At 45.8% G+C, this 15,771-nt stretch overlaps 1 protein-coding gene across 1 annotated transcript in view; it reads right to left on the reverse strand.

Moving 5' to 3' along the window:
* Positions 1 to 15,771, reverse strand: part of LOC109913124 (semaphorin-3B-like) — a 186,625-nt gene that overhangs the window by 80,720 nt on the left and 90,134 nt on the right. The window contains exons 5-9 of the mRNA XM_048606683.1: positions 14,768 to 14,861; positions 14,178 to 14,297; positions 11,876 to 12,018; positions 4,218 to 4,332; positions 1,887 to 1,956 (exon numbers count right to left, since the gene is read on the reverse strand). Of these exons, the coding sequence (XP_048462640.1) occupies positions 1,887 to 1,956; positions 4,218 to 4,332; positions 11,876 to 12,018; positions 14,178 to 14,297; positions 14,768 to 14,861 (542 nt within the window). The remainder of the gene's footprint in view (positions 1 to 1,886; positions 1,957 to 4,217; positions 4,333 to 11,875; positions 12,019 to 14,177; positions 14,298 to 14,767; positions 14,862 to 15,771) is intronic.

Raw genomic sequence — 15,771 nt, forward strand, 5'->3', positions numbered from 1 at the left:
ACAGATGCTGCCAGACCTGCTGAGCTTTTCCAGCGACTTTGTTTTTGTTGGAGGTTATGTAGGAGCTCTACAGAGCTTTTGGTTGCATCTTTTGAGGCTTCTACCCAAGCCATAGTGCATCCTTCAGCTCACAGCCCTTGACCTTGGCATGTGCCAGTCTGTAACACTCATTTATCGACAGCTCTTCACACTGGCAGACCATCAAGTTTTGGGCAGAACCAAAGAGCACCTCTAACTGAGTTGGTGGTCCTCCAGCTGCAGTTGATTTTTGACATTTGTTTCAGTGCGCGTGCCTGGGAATAGTCTATAGAGCACAGAATCCTGCATCGTGGAGCTGCTCGAGATGAACCTCCACATAAACTATCACATCTCTCACCAGAATTCTTGGCAAAGCCACATCCTGGAAGGATGACAGTCCTTACCCTACCAGGGCCACCTCACAGGCAACATGTGAAGGGAGGCAAGATCCCAAGTGAGCAGAGACATTCTGGCACAAGGGCAGCTACAGTGTGAAAGTTCAACCGATGCTCGGGAAAAGCGATTCACCATCTCCTCCCGCAGGACCTTGATGACATTAAGTGTGGGCCATGGTCTGGATCATTAACTTTGACTATTTTAAGGCTGAAAATCTTTAATGTGAAGGGTATGGCGCTGCACATACCCATTCCCATTCCCATGGGCTACACATTAAGGTCACTGGATAACAGTTGACTGGACTTGCAGAATTTGCTCACTCAATAGAATTTAATAATGAGGGCAGCAGAGCCTTCCAATGGATGGTTGCACATCAGGTACTCACTCCCTTGTGTGATGAGTGATTTGGGTAGGTTTCCATGGTGATGAGGATACAGTCATTTACCATTCCAGTTACGTGACTGGACTAGAAATCCTGAGGCGTGGACTGATAATCGAGGGAAATGAATTCAATGTTGCCAGGGTAGATGGGGAATTTCAATGTCGTTGATTGAATTTTACAGTGCAGGAGGCCATTCAACCCATCGTGTCTGTACCAGCTCCCGAAAGAGGTACCCAGCTAGTCCCATTCTCCAGCCCTGTCTCCATAGCCCTCTAAATTCATCCCTTTCAGATATACATTCAGCTCTCTTTTGAAACCTCCAAAGGAATCCGCCTCCAGTACTCTCCCAGGCAGCACATTCCACATCCTGACAAACTCTCTGAGGAAAGAACTTTCTCCTTGTCTCACTCAGAGTTCTCTGGCTGACAATCTTGAAATTGTGACACCCCCTCCCAGCTACTGACATACCAACCAATGGAAACAGAATATCCTTCTTTACCGTGTCAAAACTGTTCATAATTTTGGACACCTCAGTAAGGTCACCCCTTAATCTTCCCTGATTCAAGGACAATAAACTCAATTTCTCTAATCTTATTTTTTCTAAAACCCTTCACTCCTGGTATCATTCTAGTGAATTAAGTAAATCTGAAATAAAAACCAATTCTCAAGTTAGCAAAGGTCCCGTTGTTCGCAGGGTCTGCATTCCTGGAAAATGTCACATTTTTGCGAACGGTGAAAGTAGCTGACTACACACAAGCAACATGCCACCCATCCTCTGTGAGTACATTTCCTCCCGTTAAAAATTATGGGTGTGCAAACAGCAATGTGATTGACTCTTAACTGCCCTCTGAAATGGCCCAGGTGGCCACTCTGTACAAGGGGCAATGAGGAACAGGCAACAAAATGTTGGCCCCAACAATCGCACCCCTATGAAAGGGTAAGAATAATGTGAACTTAAATCTCATTCATGTCACGAACATCTGTCAAGTAACTGAGTCAGAGTTTCCTTAACCCACAGAGAGAGCTTGCTCCTGGCCCAGTCCGTTGGCGTTGACTTCAGCTGCTGTAAATCCACACCAGGCGCTCTCACCTTGAAGTACTGAAGACCGTGTAGACTAAAGGGTTCCTGCGATCCCTCGTCTGGAGGAAGAAGACATCCCCTGGTGTAAAATAAAGAAAAACAGAGCTTCACTCACTCTTATTATCATCCAGTAGGGTCTGGCAGTGATCCCTAAGGCCAAGTAGAACATAGGAAACAGATGATAGTTATATATTTATTGAAGGATATCTAGGTGAGTGCTTTACAGGGTGTAGAGAGCTCTTGTGTCATAGTGGTGGTGTCCCTATCTTTGAAACAGGAGGACTGGGTTCAAGTCCCACCTAGCTCTGTACCATGTATCAAAAGGTTAACTAAAAAAATTTCCACAAATATATATAAAAATATAAAAGTGTTTGCTATTGCTGGAATGTGAGTAGAGGACTAACTAGTAAAGTACGTGCCAGGACTCTGTCTAACCAACATTTGGCCTCTGGTATTTAACAACTCTAGCAATCATTACTCTACTATCTGCAGATGTACGTATTCCACAGCCACTGTGAACTGGTTTGGAAGTAAGTCATTATTTGAGGTTTTCATTGCAACCCCATTCATTAGAATCAGGAATTCAGGAGTTCTCAGAAAGGGTCACCAGACCCGAAGTATTAACTCTGATTTCTCTCCATCGATGCTGCCAGACCTGCAATTTCTGTTTTTGTTTCATTAGAATCAGCGTTCCTTTCAGCTTGAAAGTTCCAGAGAAAGTCTCTTCTGTTTTAGCCCCATCCTATTTAGGAGCAAAATCAGGGATGGGAAATCCCAGTCAGTGACTCCATCAGCACACGTAGGAATTAAAGAATACACACACATTGGGGAGGCAATTGCCTAGTGATTTTATTAATCCAGAAACTCAGCTAATGTTCTGGGGACGAGGGTTCAAATCCCACATGGCAGATAATGATGACCAAGAATCCATTGCTGGAATTGCTGGAAAAATCTATCTGGTTCACTTATGTCTTTTAGGGAAGGAAACTGCCATCCTTACCTGGTCTGGCCTACACGTGACTCCAGATCCACAGCAATGTGGTTGACTCTTAACTACTCTCTGGGCAATTAGGGATGGGCAATAAATGCTGGCCGAGCCAGAGATGCCACATCCCGTGAGTGAATTAAAAAGCACACGACAGGTGTCTGGAATGTGGAATGTGTTCACCTCCAAATTCTGGAACAACTAAAGCATTCAAAATGAAGATCAATATTTTGCCACAAAGGTGTGTGAGATGTGGAGCTGATGAGATTGAGTGGAGTTAGCACACAATCACACAGCACAGAGGGGGCCCTTTGGCCCAGCAAGTCTGTACTGCCCTAAATCGACACGTCTCACCATCCAGCAACAGGCCCCACACACTGATCGTTGTGACAGATTGGCCACAAACGAAGGAGAAAAGCTGAACAGCCTGTCAGCAGTCCATATCAAAGAAACCTCGAGCTTTGCGACAAAATCAGCTTTAGGCATCCAGGTAGGTTAGGCCGCGACAGGCCCTGAGCCATGTTAGCTCTCACCCACAACCCAGAATAATTGGCTAATCAGGGTAACAAATTAAACATGGACCCCTTGAGCGAATGTAGTCACTGCATCTGGGGTCCAATCCAGTCTCAGGAGAAGTCAAATGATGGCCAGGAGAAATTTCAGACAAAAATAACAATAACAGTTTATTTATACATCTCATAGAATCTCTACAGTGTGGAAATAGGCCCTTTGGCCCAACAAGTCCACACCAACACTCAGAGCATCCCACCCAGGCCCATCCCTGGATGCTATGAGCAGTTTAGCACAGCCAATACACCTAGCCTGCACATGTTTGGACTGTGGGAGAAAACCCACACAGATACAGGGAGAATGTGCAAACTCCACACAGACAATAACCCAAGGGTGCAATTGAACCTGGGTCCCTGGTGCTGTGAGGCAGCCGTGCTAACCACTGAGCCACCGTGCCGCGCCCTGATGTGCATATCAGCAACCTTAAAGGTCTGTACTTTCACAACCTCCACTCCACATGATTGAGAAATACTTGCATTTTTATTCTTTATAGTCTTTCCTTTTCATATTTTTCTTGAAATTTGATGTGTGCAAATCGACTGACACAATATTCCCAGGCTGCAAGGCATTTTGGGGCTTCCTAAGGTTATGAACGGTGATACATAATGAAGTTCTCTTCTTAGAGACCAATGACCATGAGATACATACAGCCTCTGGGCACTGTCTTCTTTGCTTATTAAGCCTCTGCAAAACCCCACGTTTATTAGGCATTATATACATAGCTACTTTCCAGCTCAGTCGATAGAGAGGAAAACTCTGTTCACCCAAGACACAAAGCCACTCACTGATCTCATCAAAATGAGTATCAATTCCTTCACTTCCTGGGACTGAACAGATTAAACGGGCCTTCAGAAACGTGGTCCATTTGTTCACCAGGCTTCTCAAACCTCCGTGGTCGTTCTGAAAAACAGATGAAAAGATTTTAGATCTAGTCTTAACCAAGCCACGAGTGACAGGCAACTTCCAACAAGAGGGGGTTGTGGTATGTGGGGATTCGGGTCTGATCTGGTCCAGTGAGAGTAGGGAGGGAATCGGGTGTACTTTGGAGGGGGCCAGCATGAATAATTGAGGGGCTGAGTCATTTTGAGTGTTTGTGGGGTCAGTTTTACAGTTACTCAGCAGTTAGAGCAGGTTTTAATGGTTTCCTCAATAACTGGAAAAGTAAGTAAGTAATTGTTGTGCTGGCATACTTTATGCTGGGGAAGGTGAGTCATGCAAGTGCTGGCGAGTCATCAGAGATAGTAGGAACTGCCGATGCTGGAGTCAGAAATAACACAGTGTGGAGCTGGATGAATACAGCAGGCCAGGCAGTATCAGAGGAGTAGGAAAGCTGACATTTCGGGTCGGGATCCTTCTTCAGCTTTCCTGCTTCTCTGATGCTGCCTGGCCTGCTGTGTTCCTCCAGCTCCACACTGTGTTATCTCTGGTGAGTCATCAGCCAGGTTTGCAGGCTTGTTCAGGCTTGCAAGTGCTTTTACAGAATACACAGTTGCTGAATTAAATCTCTCTTGCGGGTTGCAACGAACAACAATACTCCTATGTTCTTTAGTTCTGACTGGAGCCTAGTAACTGCCCAGTACAGAATAGTCACAACCCTTCAAAGCCTTTTGACTCCAACTCAAAGTTCAGAGGATTTCATGTAATTTCTCGACAGAAGTTTCAACTTCCCAGGTAATTCTCGCTGAGTCAGTACACCGGGAATTCCACATGGTCAAGCTGTATATATCTTCCAGGGTATGTCCAGTGTCTGATTATCCAGAAAGTGGGAGGTACAGAGTCTTATTTCCCAAACAGAGCTCTTGCTATTGAGCTGGCAGTGATGAACTGGATTCAGTTTGAACTCATTTCTCACGATGGCTTTGAGCTGCCTGTCAGAAACGCAGCTTTACAAGCTGGTACTGGTGTTAATCAATACAAGGGAGGCAACAGACTAGTGGTATTATCACAGGGACTGTTAATCCAGAGACCCAGGTAACAACATTCTAGGGACTTGGGTTCAAATCCAGCCGAAGCAGATGATGGAATGTGAATTCATTAAAAGATCTGGGATTAAGAGTCTAATGCTGAACATGAATGCATGTTGATTGTCAGGGGTCGGGGGGGGGAAACTAATGTCCTTAGTGAAGGAAACTGCCATCCTTACCTGGTCTGGCCTACATGTGACTCCAGACCCACAGCAATGTGGTTGACTTTTAACTGCCCTCTGGGCAATTAATGCCTGCATCTCACGAATGAATTTTTAAAAAAAATTTCCATTAATGCAGTCAAGTTTGAAAAAGAAAATGTTGGGTGGATTTAAAGAGGCATCATTTTGATTGGGCAGTCAGTCTGGAATAGAGCTTCACAGTCTCATACAGTACACTAATGGCCCTAAAACCCATCCAGTCTGCACCAACACAACCTACTCTAAATGTACACTGGTCCCACTTTCCAGCACTGGACCCATTGCTTTGAATAATATGACGTGCTGGACACACTCCCATTATTCTTCAAATTTGTAAGTTTCTTTTTTTTGTTCTCTGACAGGATATGGCCACCACTGGAAAATCCAGCATTTGGTGCCCATCCCTAATTGGTGTTGAACAGAGTGACTTGCTTGGCCAGTGAAGGGGGCATTTACAAGTCAACCGCATTAGTCACAGAATCTCTACAGTGTGGAAGCAGGCCGTTCGGCCCATCAAGTTCACAGTATCCCTCCCCAGACCTACCCCACTCTACCCTATCCCTGTAACGCTGCATTTCCCATGGCTGACACATCTACCTTACACACCTCTGGACTGTGGGAGGAAACCAGAGCACCCAGAAGAAACTCACACAGACACGGGGAGAATGTGCAAACTCCACACAGACAGTCGTCTGAGGATGGAATCAATCCTAGGTCCCTGGCGCTGTGAGGCAGCAGTGCTAACCACTGAGCCACTGTGCAGCCTCAGGGGGCTGGATTCTGATGGAAGTCAGATAAGGGCGTTGATGAGCCAGAGGGGATTTTATAATAATTGTTGATCATTAGATACTGAAATTAGATTTGATATTATAAATGAATTGATTGAATTTAAATTCTACAAGCCTCCATGGAGAGTTTTGAACCAACGTCCCCAGAGCATTAGCTGGGCCCTTGGATAATGTCCCAATGGTACTGCCACCACAGGAGCACCTGTTATCTCACAGAGTAACTAGCTTCTTCCTAGTTCTGTGATCAAGGGCAGGGAGAGGTGATGAGTTACAGTTGCAAGCACAAGCTCAAGTTTCCTGTGCACCACTCTGGAGCTGATTTTTGACATGAGATGCTTTGACGAGGGGCTGTGAGTAGGACCAAGTGCCAACATGATCTTCCAAAACTCCTGGCTTTCGTTCCCGCAGGCTGAACAGGGGCACAAAGAAAGCAGCTTCCAGTCACAGACTGCATACCACCACCACCCCCCCCCCCAAAAAAAACAGAAGGTTAGAAGCTGTTGTTCCTCTAACTGGGAATTTCGGGAATAATTTGTGTCTGTGTACACGTTGGCAAAAAGTACAAGTCATCCCTGTGACATACAAATTCGGTGCAAGAGTAGACCCCTTGCTTACTAAAAGAGGTCCGCCCCTCGAGGCAGCTCCACCACTCAATAAGATCATGGCAAATCTGATTATTCCCCACACTCCTGCCTCCCCATTCCCCCCCACCCCCCCATAACCGTTCAGCCCCTGGGCTATCAAGAATCTACCAACCAGACCTGTTAAGTTTCTCTGACACTTTCCGTTTATAGTTCCTATCTCCAGCACATACAATATTTTGTTTCAATGAAAACGTGGTGTGCGATTGTTAAACGGCATTCCTGTGAGTTAAGCTGCTTTAGAAAATTGTTTTTTTTGCCACATTCAGTATCTGATGTTGAATAAACCAAACCTGTCTGTAAAACAGATATTAATCTCCTTTACACAGTCACTGTACCACTTACATTGATCCTCAAGCACCCTTCTGCACTATTTTTGTACCCAGTCCAAAGATTAATGGACAATTAAAATTTTCCATTCCCCACTGAGTCCTCTATTAATAACTTTTACATTAAACTGGTTGTCTTCTGTCATATTCAGTGTTCTCTCCTTGTAAAAGAGAAAGGCTTCCATTTATGTCATGCCTTTCACATGACCCAGAGGGTGTATCAAATCAATTTTAAAGCAAACTAAGTACTTTGTTGGTGTAGTCATAGTTACAATGTAGGAAACAGGGTCATCAATTTTCACACAGCAAACTCTCACAAATAACAACATGATCGTTGCCTGAAAAAAGTCTGGCTTTCTGCTGTTGACCATGGCATTAAAAATTGGTCAGGACATTGGCTTCTGATATTCTTTGAAATGTTTGTTCTTCTACACCCATCCAAGCAAGTAAATAAGGCTTGGGTTTAATGGTTAATCTGAAAAGGCCGCACCTCCAATGGTGCAGTGCTCCCTTCGTGCTGCACTGGAGGGTCAGCATTGAAATCAGCCCTACAGGCCGAGAGAAGAAGGGTCCTGAACCGAAAAGTCAGCTTTCCTGCTCCTCTGATGCTGCCTGGCCTGCTGTGTTCCTCCAGCTCCACACTGTGTTACCTCTCACTCCAGCATCGGCAGTTCTTACTATCTCTGACATCCTGAAGAGATGTTTTCATTAACTGGGAGGTCTAACTGAACAGACAAGTCCCCCACATCGAAATTAAGATTCCAGAGAGAACACAGAATGATAAAACACAGGAACAGGCTCTTTGGCCTTCTGTTCTGCGCTGACCATAATGCCATTCTAAACTAATCCCATCTGCCTACACTTAATCCATAACCATCTATTCTCTGCCTGTCTAAACATTGCTGCCGTAGAAGTGAAAAGGAGAAATCTTTGGGTCTCTTTGGACTTCTTTGGGTTTCTACCCAGCCTAGCGATGTATCACATCTTTGCCTTCTCCCACCACACTGCCCTGGACTGATGATGATTATGGATCTGAGCTTGTGCCTCTAGTCAGTGCAAGTGAGCTGGGAAAAGCGTTCCTGGCCTCACCCTCTCACGGCCCTCCAGCTGTGGCTGCCCAATGGAGCGACAGCTAAGGAATCCTGGCAGAAGTGGGGCCGTGCCCCCAGGATGCTCCACATTGATAACGGCTGACAGAGGTCAAAGCCTCATTCAATTTGACCACATCCCTGCATAACACACACACACATAGACACAGACGCACGCGCGCACACACACACACGTCAAAAACACACACACGTCAAAAACACACACACACACGTCAAAAACACACACAAGACCACATGCACACACATGACAAAAGCATGATCTTCAGCCTCAGATACTTCTAACGTGCAGCTATTCGCTGATTTTCTTGGGTAAAGAGGTGGCTTGTACCAAGCTTACATAAAAAGTGTACAAATGGGTCTGGAGAACTCTCCTCTCCCTGGTGTAGGTATCGGGTAGCTGGCGCTCAGGCCATTGTTACGTGAAACTGGAATGGTTAAGGGCCCCACCTGGTGACTCAGTTGGTTAGTGCGATATTTAGCTCAACAATTCCAAGATGAAGCATTTGTCCCAAGTTTTAAATGGGGTAAGTGCAGGGCCAGCTGATCTCAGGTAGAACTGCAATATGCATGCTGGAAGTTTGGTATCCCTGACCTACATAGGCTAAGGCATTGTCAGCATTGCTTTCGGATAAAATACAAAATCAAAGCCTCGCTGGTTCACCCAATTGAATGTGATTTTAATTATAGAAAACTTGCAGGACAGAAGAGGCCATTCAGCCTGCACCAACCTTCCCCAGCATATTCCACAGACACCCATCCCCCATCCTATTCCCACATTTCCCATGGCTAGCCCACCTAATCTGCATATCGTGGATAATTTAACATGGCCAAACCACATCTTTGGACTATGGGAAGAAACCGGTGCACCCAGAGGAAACCCACACAGACACAGGGAGAATGTGCAAACTCCACACAGACATTTGCCCGAGGGTGGAATCAAACCCAGGTCCCTGGCACTGTGAGACAGCAGTGCCAGACGTTGAGCCACACCAAGGAAGAGTAGGGAAGTTTTCCAAAGTATCCTGCTCAGTATTTAAACTTGCAAACACTCTCTATGGAGCACTGCCATTATCTGATGTTTGCTAATCATGCCCCATGCCATGTTATTGCTACAGACCAAGACAAGGAGACAGTCCCTAGGAATCATCTCTGCCTGTGAGGGGATTGAACCCACACTGTTGGTATTATTCTATGCCACAAAGTAAATCAATGACATTCCTCAATCAACATCAGTGAAACCAATCATTGGCTCACAATCACATTGCTGTTTATTGGAGTTTGCTGTGTGCAAGTTGGTCATTGTGTTCCCTGCATATATCACTGTTCCTTCCCTATCACTGGATCCAAAACTTGGAACTGTCTTCCTAACAGAACTTCATAGAATCCCTACAGTGTGCAAAGAAGCCCTTCGGCCCAACAAGTCCACACTGACCCTCTGAACAGCATCCCACCTGGACCCATTCCCCTATAACCCACCCAATCTACACATCCCTGATCACTGTGGGCAATTTAGCATAGCCAAGCCACCCAACCTGCACATCTTTGGACTTGGACTGTGGGAGGAAACAAGGGCACCAAGCAGAAACCCACACAGACACAAGGAGAATGCACAAACCTCCATACAGGCAGTCACCCAAGGTGGAAATTGAACCCAGGTACCTGGCACTGTGAGGCAGCAGTGCTAACCACTGAGCCACTGTGCCACCTCAACTACACTCTCTCTAGTACTTAGAAGGTTAGGAGTGATCTGATCAAAGTCTTCAGGCCGGGAAATGATAGCGTAGATAACAATAAACCATTCTCACTGATTGAGAATTCGAGAACTAGGGGCCATAGTCTGAGAATCAGGACCTGACGATTCAGGAGAGATGTTAGGAAGTATGGCTACACAGAAAGGTTTAAGAACATAAGAACATAAGAACTAGGAGCAGGAGTAGGCCGTCTGGCCCTTCGAGCCTGCTCCGCCATTCAATAAGATCATGGCTGATCCTTTCATGGACTCAGATCCACTTACCCGCGTTCTCACCGTATCCATTAATTCCTTTATTGTTCAAAAAAAATCTAGCTTTTTTTTAAAAACATTTACTGAGGTAGCGTCAACTACTTCACTGGGCAAGGAATTCCATAGATTAACAACCCTCTGGGTGAAGAAATTCCTTCTCAGTTCAGTCCTAAATCTGCTCCCTCGAATCTTGAGACTATGCCCTCTTGTCCTAGCTTCACCTGCCAGTGGAAACATCCTCTCTACTTCTATCTTATCTATTCCCTTCATAATTTTATATGTTTCTCGAAGATCCCCCCTCAATCTTCTGAATTCCAATGAATATAATCCCAATCTACTCAGTCTCTCCTCATAAGCCAACCCCCTCAACTCCGGAATCAATCTAGTGAACCTCCTTTGCACCCCCTCCAGTGCCAGTACATCCTTTCTCAAGTAAGGAGACCAAAACTGCACACAGTACTCCAGGTGTGGCCTCACCAGCACCTTGTACAGCTGCAACATAACCTCTCTGCTTTTAATCTCAATTCCTTTAGCAATGAAGGACAAAATTCCATTTGCCTTCCTAATTACTTGTTGTACCTGCAGACCTACCTTCTGTGATTCATGCACAAGGACACCCAGGTCCCTCTGCATAGCAGCATGCTGCAACTTTTTACCATTCAAAACGCTCTTGAAACGCTCTTCCACAAATGATACTAGATCAATTGTTAACTTTAAATCTGAGATAGTTTTTTTTTTGTTAAGCAAGTGAATTAAGAGATATGGGCCAAAGACAGGAATGTGGGGTGAGACCACAGATCAGCCGTGCTCTTATTGAACGGTGAACAGGTTCATGGGACTGAATGGCCTACTCCTGTTCTTGTATGCATTTATCTACACTGCAAACAACAGACGAATTTGGAGCAGGAGGCCATTCGACCCCTCAACACTGCTCTGTCACTCGATTGCTGATCTGTTTGTGGTCTAAATGCCATGGTCCTCACTGAGCCTCTCTGACTCCTTTGCTGGTCAATTATGTGTCTACCCCCACCTGGGGAGGAGATTTCTGTTGACATGGGCCCCCACAACAGTTCAAGATGGCGGCTCATCACCACCTCATGAAAGTCAATGATAATGGGGCAACAAAAGTCCTCGTGATGTCCTTCTGTCAGGCTTGTGCCCGTATCGGAGCATGTCTATTTAACAGTCAGTGTGGTGCGTCTCAATATTTCACATAAGTCTCCCGTTCCAGTTGACTCCAATCTGTAACCTCAACCATCTAACGCAGCACTACTGCAATGCTCCCAACCACAAAGGGAGCCATTGGCCCTTGCCTAGGATCCCACACACACTCACTACACTACATGTGCTTCATTGGGACAGCAACTGTACCCCCTGCCCCAGCCCCATCACCACATGTTCCTTACCCACCCGACACAGTTGGCCCACTCGCGAGAAGGTGGACTTGCCCAGGTTCTGCCCTTCGACGGCCATCTCTCGGAAGAAGAAGTAGATTTTGTCATCGTCCGGGTTGTCGCTCTCTGGGACCCAGAAGGAGCCCACAAACTTGGGATCTGCACAGAGAGACAGGGTTCAAAACTGAGAAGTGGCTGCTTGAATAAACCGAGGTGGGTATGAGGACCAATTTTGATTTGCAATGTACAGCAATGTCTTCACAAGGAATAACGGCTAGTTGTGAAAAATGATGGGGGAGACAATAGAGATATTGTTCTAGTTTATTTAAAAAAGACACTCTGAACCATGATGCAATGTAAAGAATATAAATCTCACCCAAATACTTTGCTTACAATTACTTCATGACCAAAGTAATACATGTTATGCAATAAACATCCTGATGGTGGCACAAAGCAGCAACAAATTGGAGCCCAAAGCAGAATCGTCTTCTCCATTTATCTTTTTGTTTACTCATTCACAGGGTGAGGACGTTGCTGGCTAGGCAGCATTTATTGCCCACAGGGCATTTAAGAGTCAATAACATTGCTGTGGGTCTGGAGTCACACATAGGCCAGACCTGGTAAGGATGGCAATTTCCTTCCCTAAAGGACATTAGTGAACCAGATGGGTTTTTCCCCAACAGTTGACAATGTATTCACGGTCGTCATGAGATTCTTAATTCCAGCTATTTATTGAATTCAAATTCCACCATCTGCTGTGCACAGGATTTGAACGCAAGTCCCCAGCGTGTTATCTGGGTCTCTAAATTAACAGTCCAGTGATAATACCACTAGACCATCGCCTCCCCGCTTTCCCTCCTCTTTTTTTCCCTCTCATTCCTATTACTCAGGTCTCTTTTTATTTCCGTCTGCTCCAGTTTGTTTTTATATATTCTGTCCTCAACCTTCCCTCTCTGAATCCTCTGTGCTTTCCAAATCAGCCTTTTAGGCTTTCTTTCTATGTGTTCCTTAGCTAGCCCCCTCTCCTTGCTTTTCTCATCACTATCTCCTCACTATTCTCTCCCCTTCTTGCCTCTTGACCCTTCGCAGCTGTATCTTTCTCACAGTCTCCTTTTCTTTGCCTTTTCTCAGCCTGCCTCCTTCTTCACTTCCCAGCGTTACTCTCTGTCTTTCTCACTCCTGCCCAGTCTTTCTCGTACCCTCCTCTGTATCTCATTCTGTTTCAATTCGTTTGAAACAACAACGGCTCGGGAACAAGCTGGCGGCTGTGGCTGCAACCAAACTTGGCCAAGTTTTCCATTTCAGAGCTTATCCAGTTGTTCTGACACGGTCCCCCTGCAAGCTGGCTGCCAGACAGTGCCCCTGTAAATCTTACACCTTTCACATAACACTGCTGTGGCACAAAACGCAAGAAATAGTGAGAATGCAACAGGATCACGAAGTGAGCCAAATGAGGATGGTGGAAGAAATGTTGTGGGGGCGAAGGTGATTGATAATTCCCAAGGAAATTGAGGCAAATAAACTTGCAGCGCAAGAGGAAAGGCATTTACTGGACAGCTGGCATGGACTCGATGGAGTGAGTGGCTTCCTTCTAGAATCATAGAATCCCTGCAGTGCAGACAGAGGCCATTCAGCCCATCAAGTTTATTCCAAAGAGCATCCCACCCAATCCACCCTATCCCTGTAACCCTGCATTTACCATGGATAGACCACCTAGCCTTAGATATCCCTGGACACTAGGAGGCCATTTAGCATGGCCAATCCACCCTAACCTACACATCTTTGGGCCATGGGAGGAAACCCGCACAGACACGGGGAGAATGTACAAACTCCACACAGAGTCACCCAAGACTGGAATTGAACCCAGGTCCCTGGCGCTGCAAGGCGGTAATGCTAACCACTATGCCACCCATTTTTAAAATATATTCTTTCATGGGATGTGGGCATCCCTCACGGAGTGTACAGTTGCTGTCTGTCACAAATTGCTTGGCTAAGTCAACCAGCAGCGATGGCTGTTCATGTGACCCCCAAATGGAGGAGTTAGAACCTACCGTGGGATTAGACTGCTCCCCTGTACGATGGTCTGTAAGCTCTGAAGGAGAGTCAGATCAGACTTGAAATGTTCTCTTTCCACAGATGCTGCCAGATCAGCTGTGTTTCTCCAGCATGCTCTGGTTTTGTTCCATATCTCCATCCCCTGCAGAATTCTGCCTTTATTTTGACTGGTGTGGGAGTTTGGCTGGAGCCAGGGTTGGGGGAGGGGAAGGGGGCTGGGGTTTGGTTGACCCGGGGCAGGTGGGTGGGTATGTGGCACTCACCGTTTAGCCAGCGTGAGTCGTGCTGCTCTGTCCTGATGGAGTGGCGATGCCCAAGGCTCCGGAAGATGGTGAAATCACGGCCCATCAAGTCGGTGGCCACTCCAGAGTACAGCTCCTCACCTGAAACACAGAAATACGGAGAACAGGAGCCAGTGTGGGCCAGTCATGCAGTGAGAAATGCAGTTCCCTTTGGAAGAGTGCAGGGTGATCATTTGTGGAGGGCTAGCAACAGAAGACATTACACCATGAAATGGTAGGATCCTGGAATTATTAAAGACCAACGGGAGTTTACCATGCATATCCAACAGATCCCCGAAGGCAGACAAGGTGTTAAGGAAGACAAAGGGGAAACTTGCCAAGGCAGAAAATACCAGAGGGAGGAAATTATAGCTGGAACTGAATAAAACCCTGGTACAGCGGTAGCTGGAGTACCATGTGCAGTTCCGGCAACGACATTATAGGATTGACAGTATTAGCCAGTAGGTTTAACATCCAACCTCTTCACATTTATAAATCTGTGGCTGCCTGCCACTGCGCTTTCACTCTCCGAAGGCTATCACAAGGCTCCTAACTCTGTGACAATGACTTACCAATCAGAATGGAGGTTGATAGATGCTTGGCATCATATGGGCTTCTCCCTTTACCATCTTCAATCTGATTGAAATCAATCCGGAACTGGTGGTCCTGCAATGAGACGCACAAAAGGATGCTGACCACAGCATTGCAAAAGAAGGAGGTTGATGCATAAAATCTTGTAATGCCATTCAGCCCATCAATCCATGCTGTATCTTTGAAACAGCTGTCAAATTTAGTCTTACTCCCCAACGCTTCATTCTCAGGCAGTCTCTGCTCATGGTCTCGTGGATTCCTCTTCAATTGCTCCTCGGAGCCTCCTACCATTTTCAATTTCAATGAACAACATGACTAGGGAAGGGAATACCTCTTGTGACCTTAGAGGAAACACAAGTCTTCTTCCCAAAGGACCCTCCACCTGCAAACTAGTTCATTCATCTAGTTCTAGTTCTTTAGTCAACACCCAAAAAAAACCCATTCATTCTGCCCAGTGCTCACTCCCCTCTGGGGCACGTTTCCACCTGCAAAAGGGCAGGATCGACCATTCTCGGGGCCTTAAATGACCCTACCACCCCCTTTTGCCCCAACCCCAAACCCCTCCAATTTAAACCTCTTCAAGCACATGTCCAGTTGTTTTTGAACATTCCTCCAGAATCTGAATCTACTCACCCTTCAAATAGTCCATTCCATATCCTCACAATAATTTCACATTTCCCTAGTTCGATTTCCAATTATTTTAAATTTATGATCTGTGATTACTGATTTGGGAAACAACTCCTTTTCCCTATTTGCTGCGGTATATTTTGTCTCTTGGAGACATGCAGAAACGACACTAGTCTCCACATGTGTAACAAGTTTTAATGCAGGTGTTAAAATTTTACTCCATGCATTCAGCTCCTTCTTTACTTTTTCTGTGAGTCCCGGCTTCATTAATTAAGCACTGCAATAATAATAAAAAAAACAGATTGGGGGCTGTGAGACAGTAGGAACTGCCAATGCTGGAGAATCTGAGATAACAAGG

This window comes from Rhincodon typus, chromosome 16, assembly GCF_021869965.1.
Source record: "Rhincodon typus isolate 14 chromosome 16, sRhiTyp1.1, whole genome shotgun sequence".
NCBI lineage: Eukaryota > Metazoa > Chordata > Chondrichthyes > Orectolobiformes > Rhincodontidae > Rhincodon > Rhincodon typus.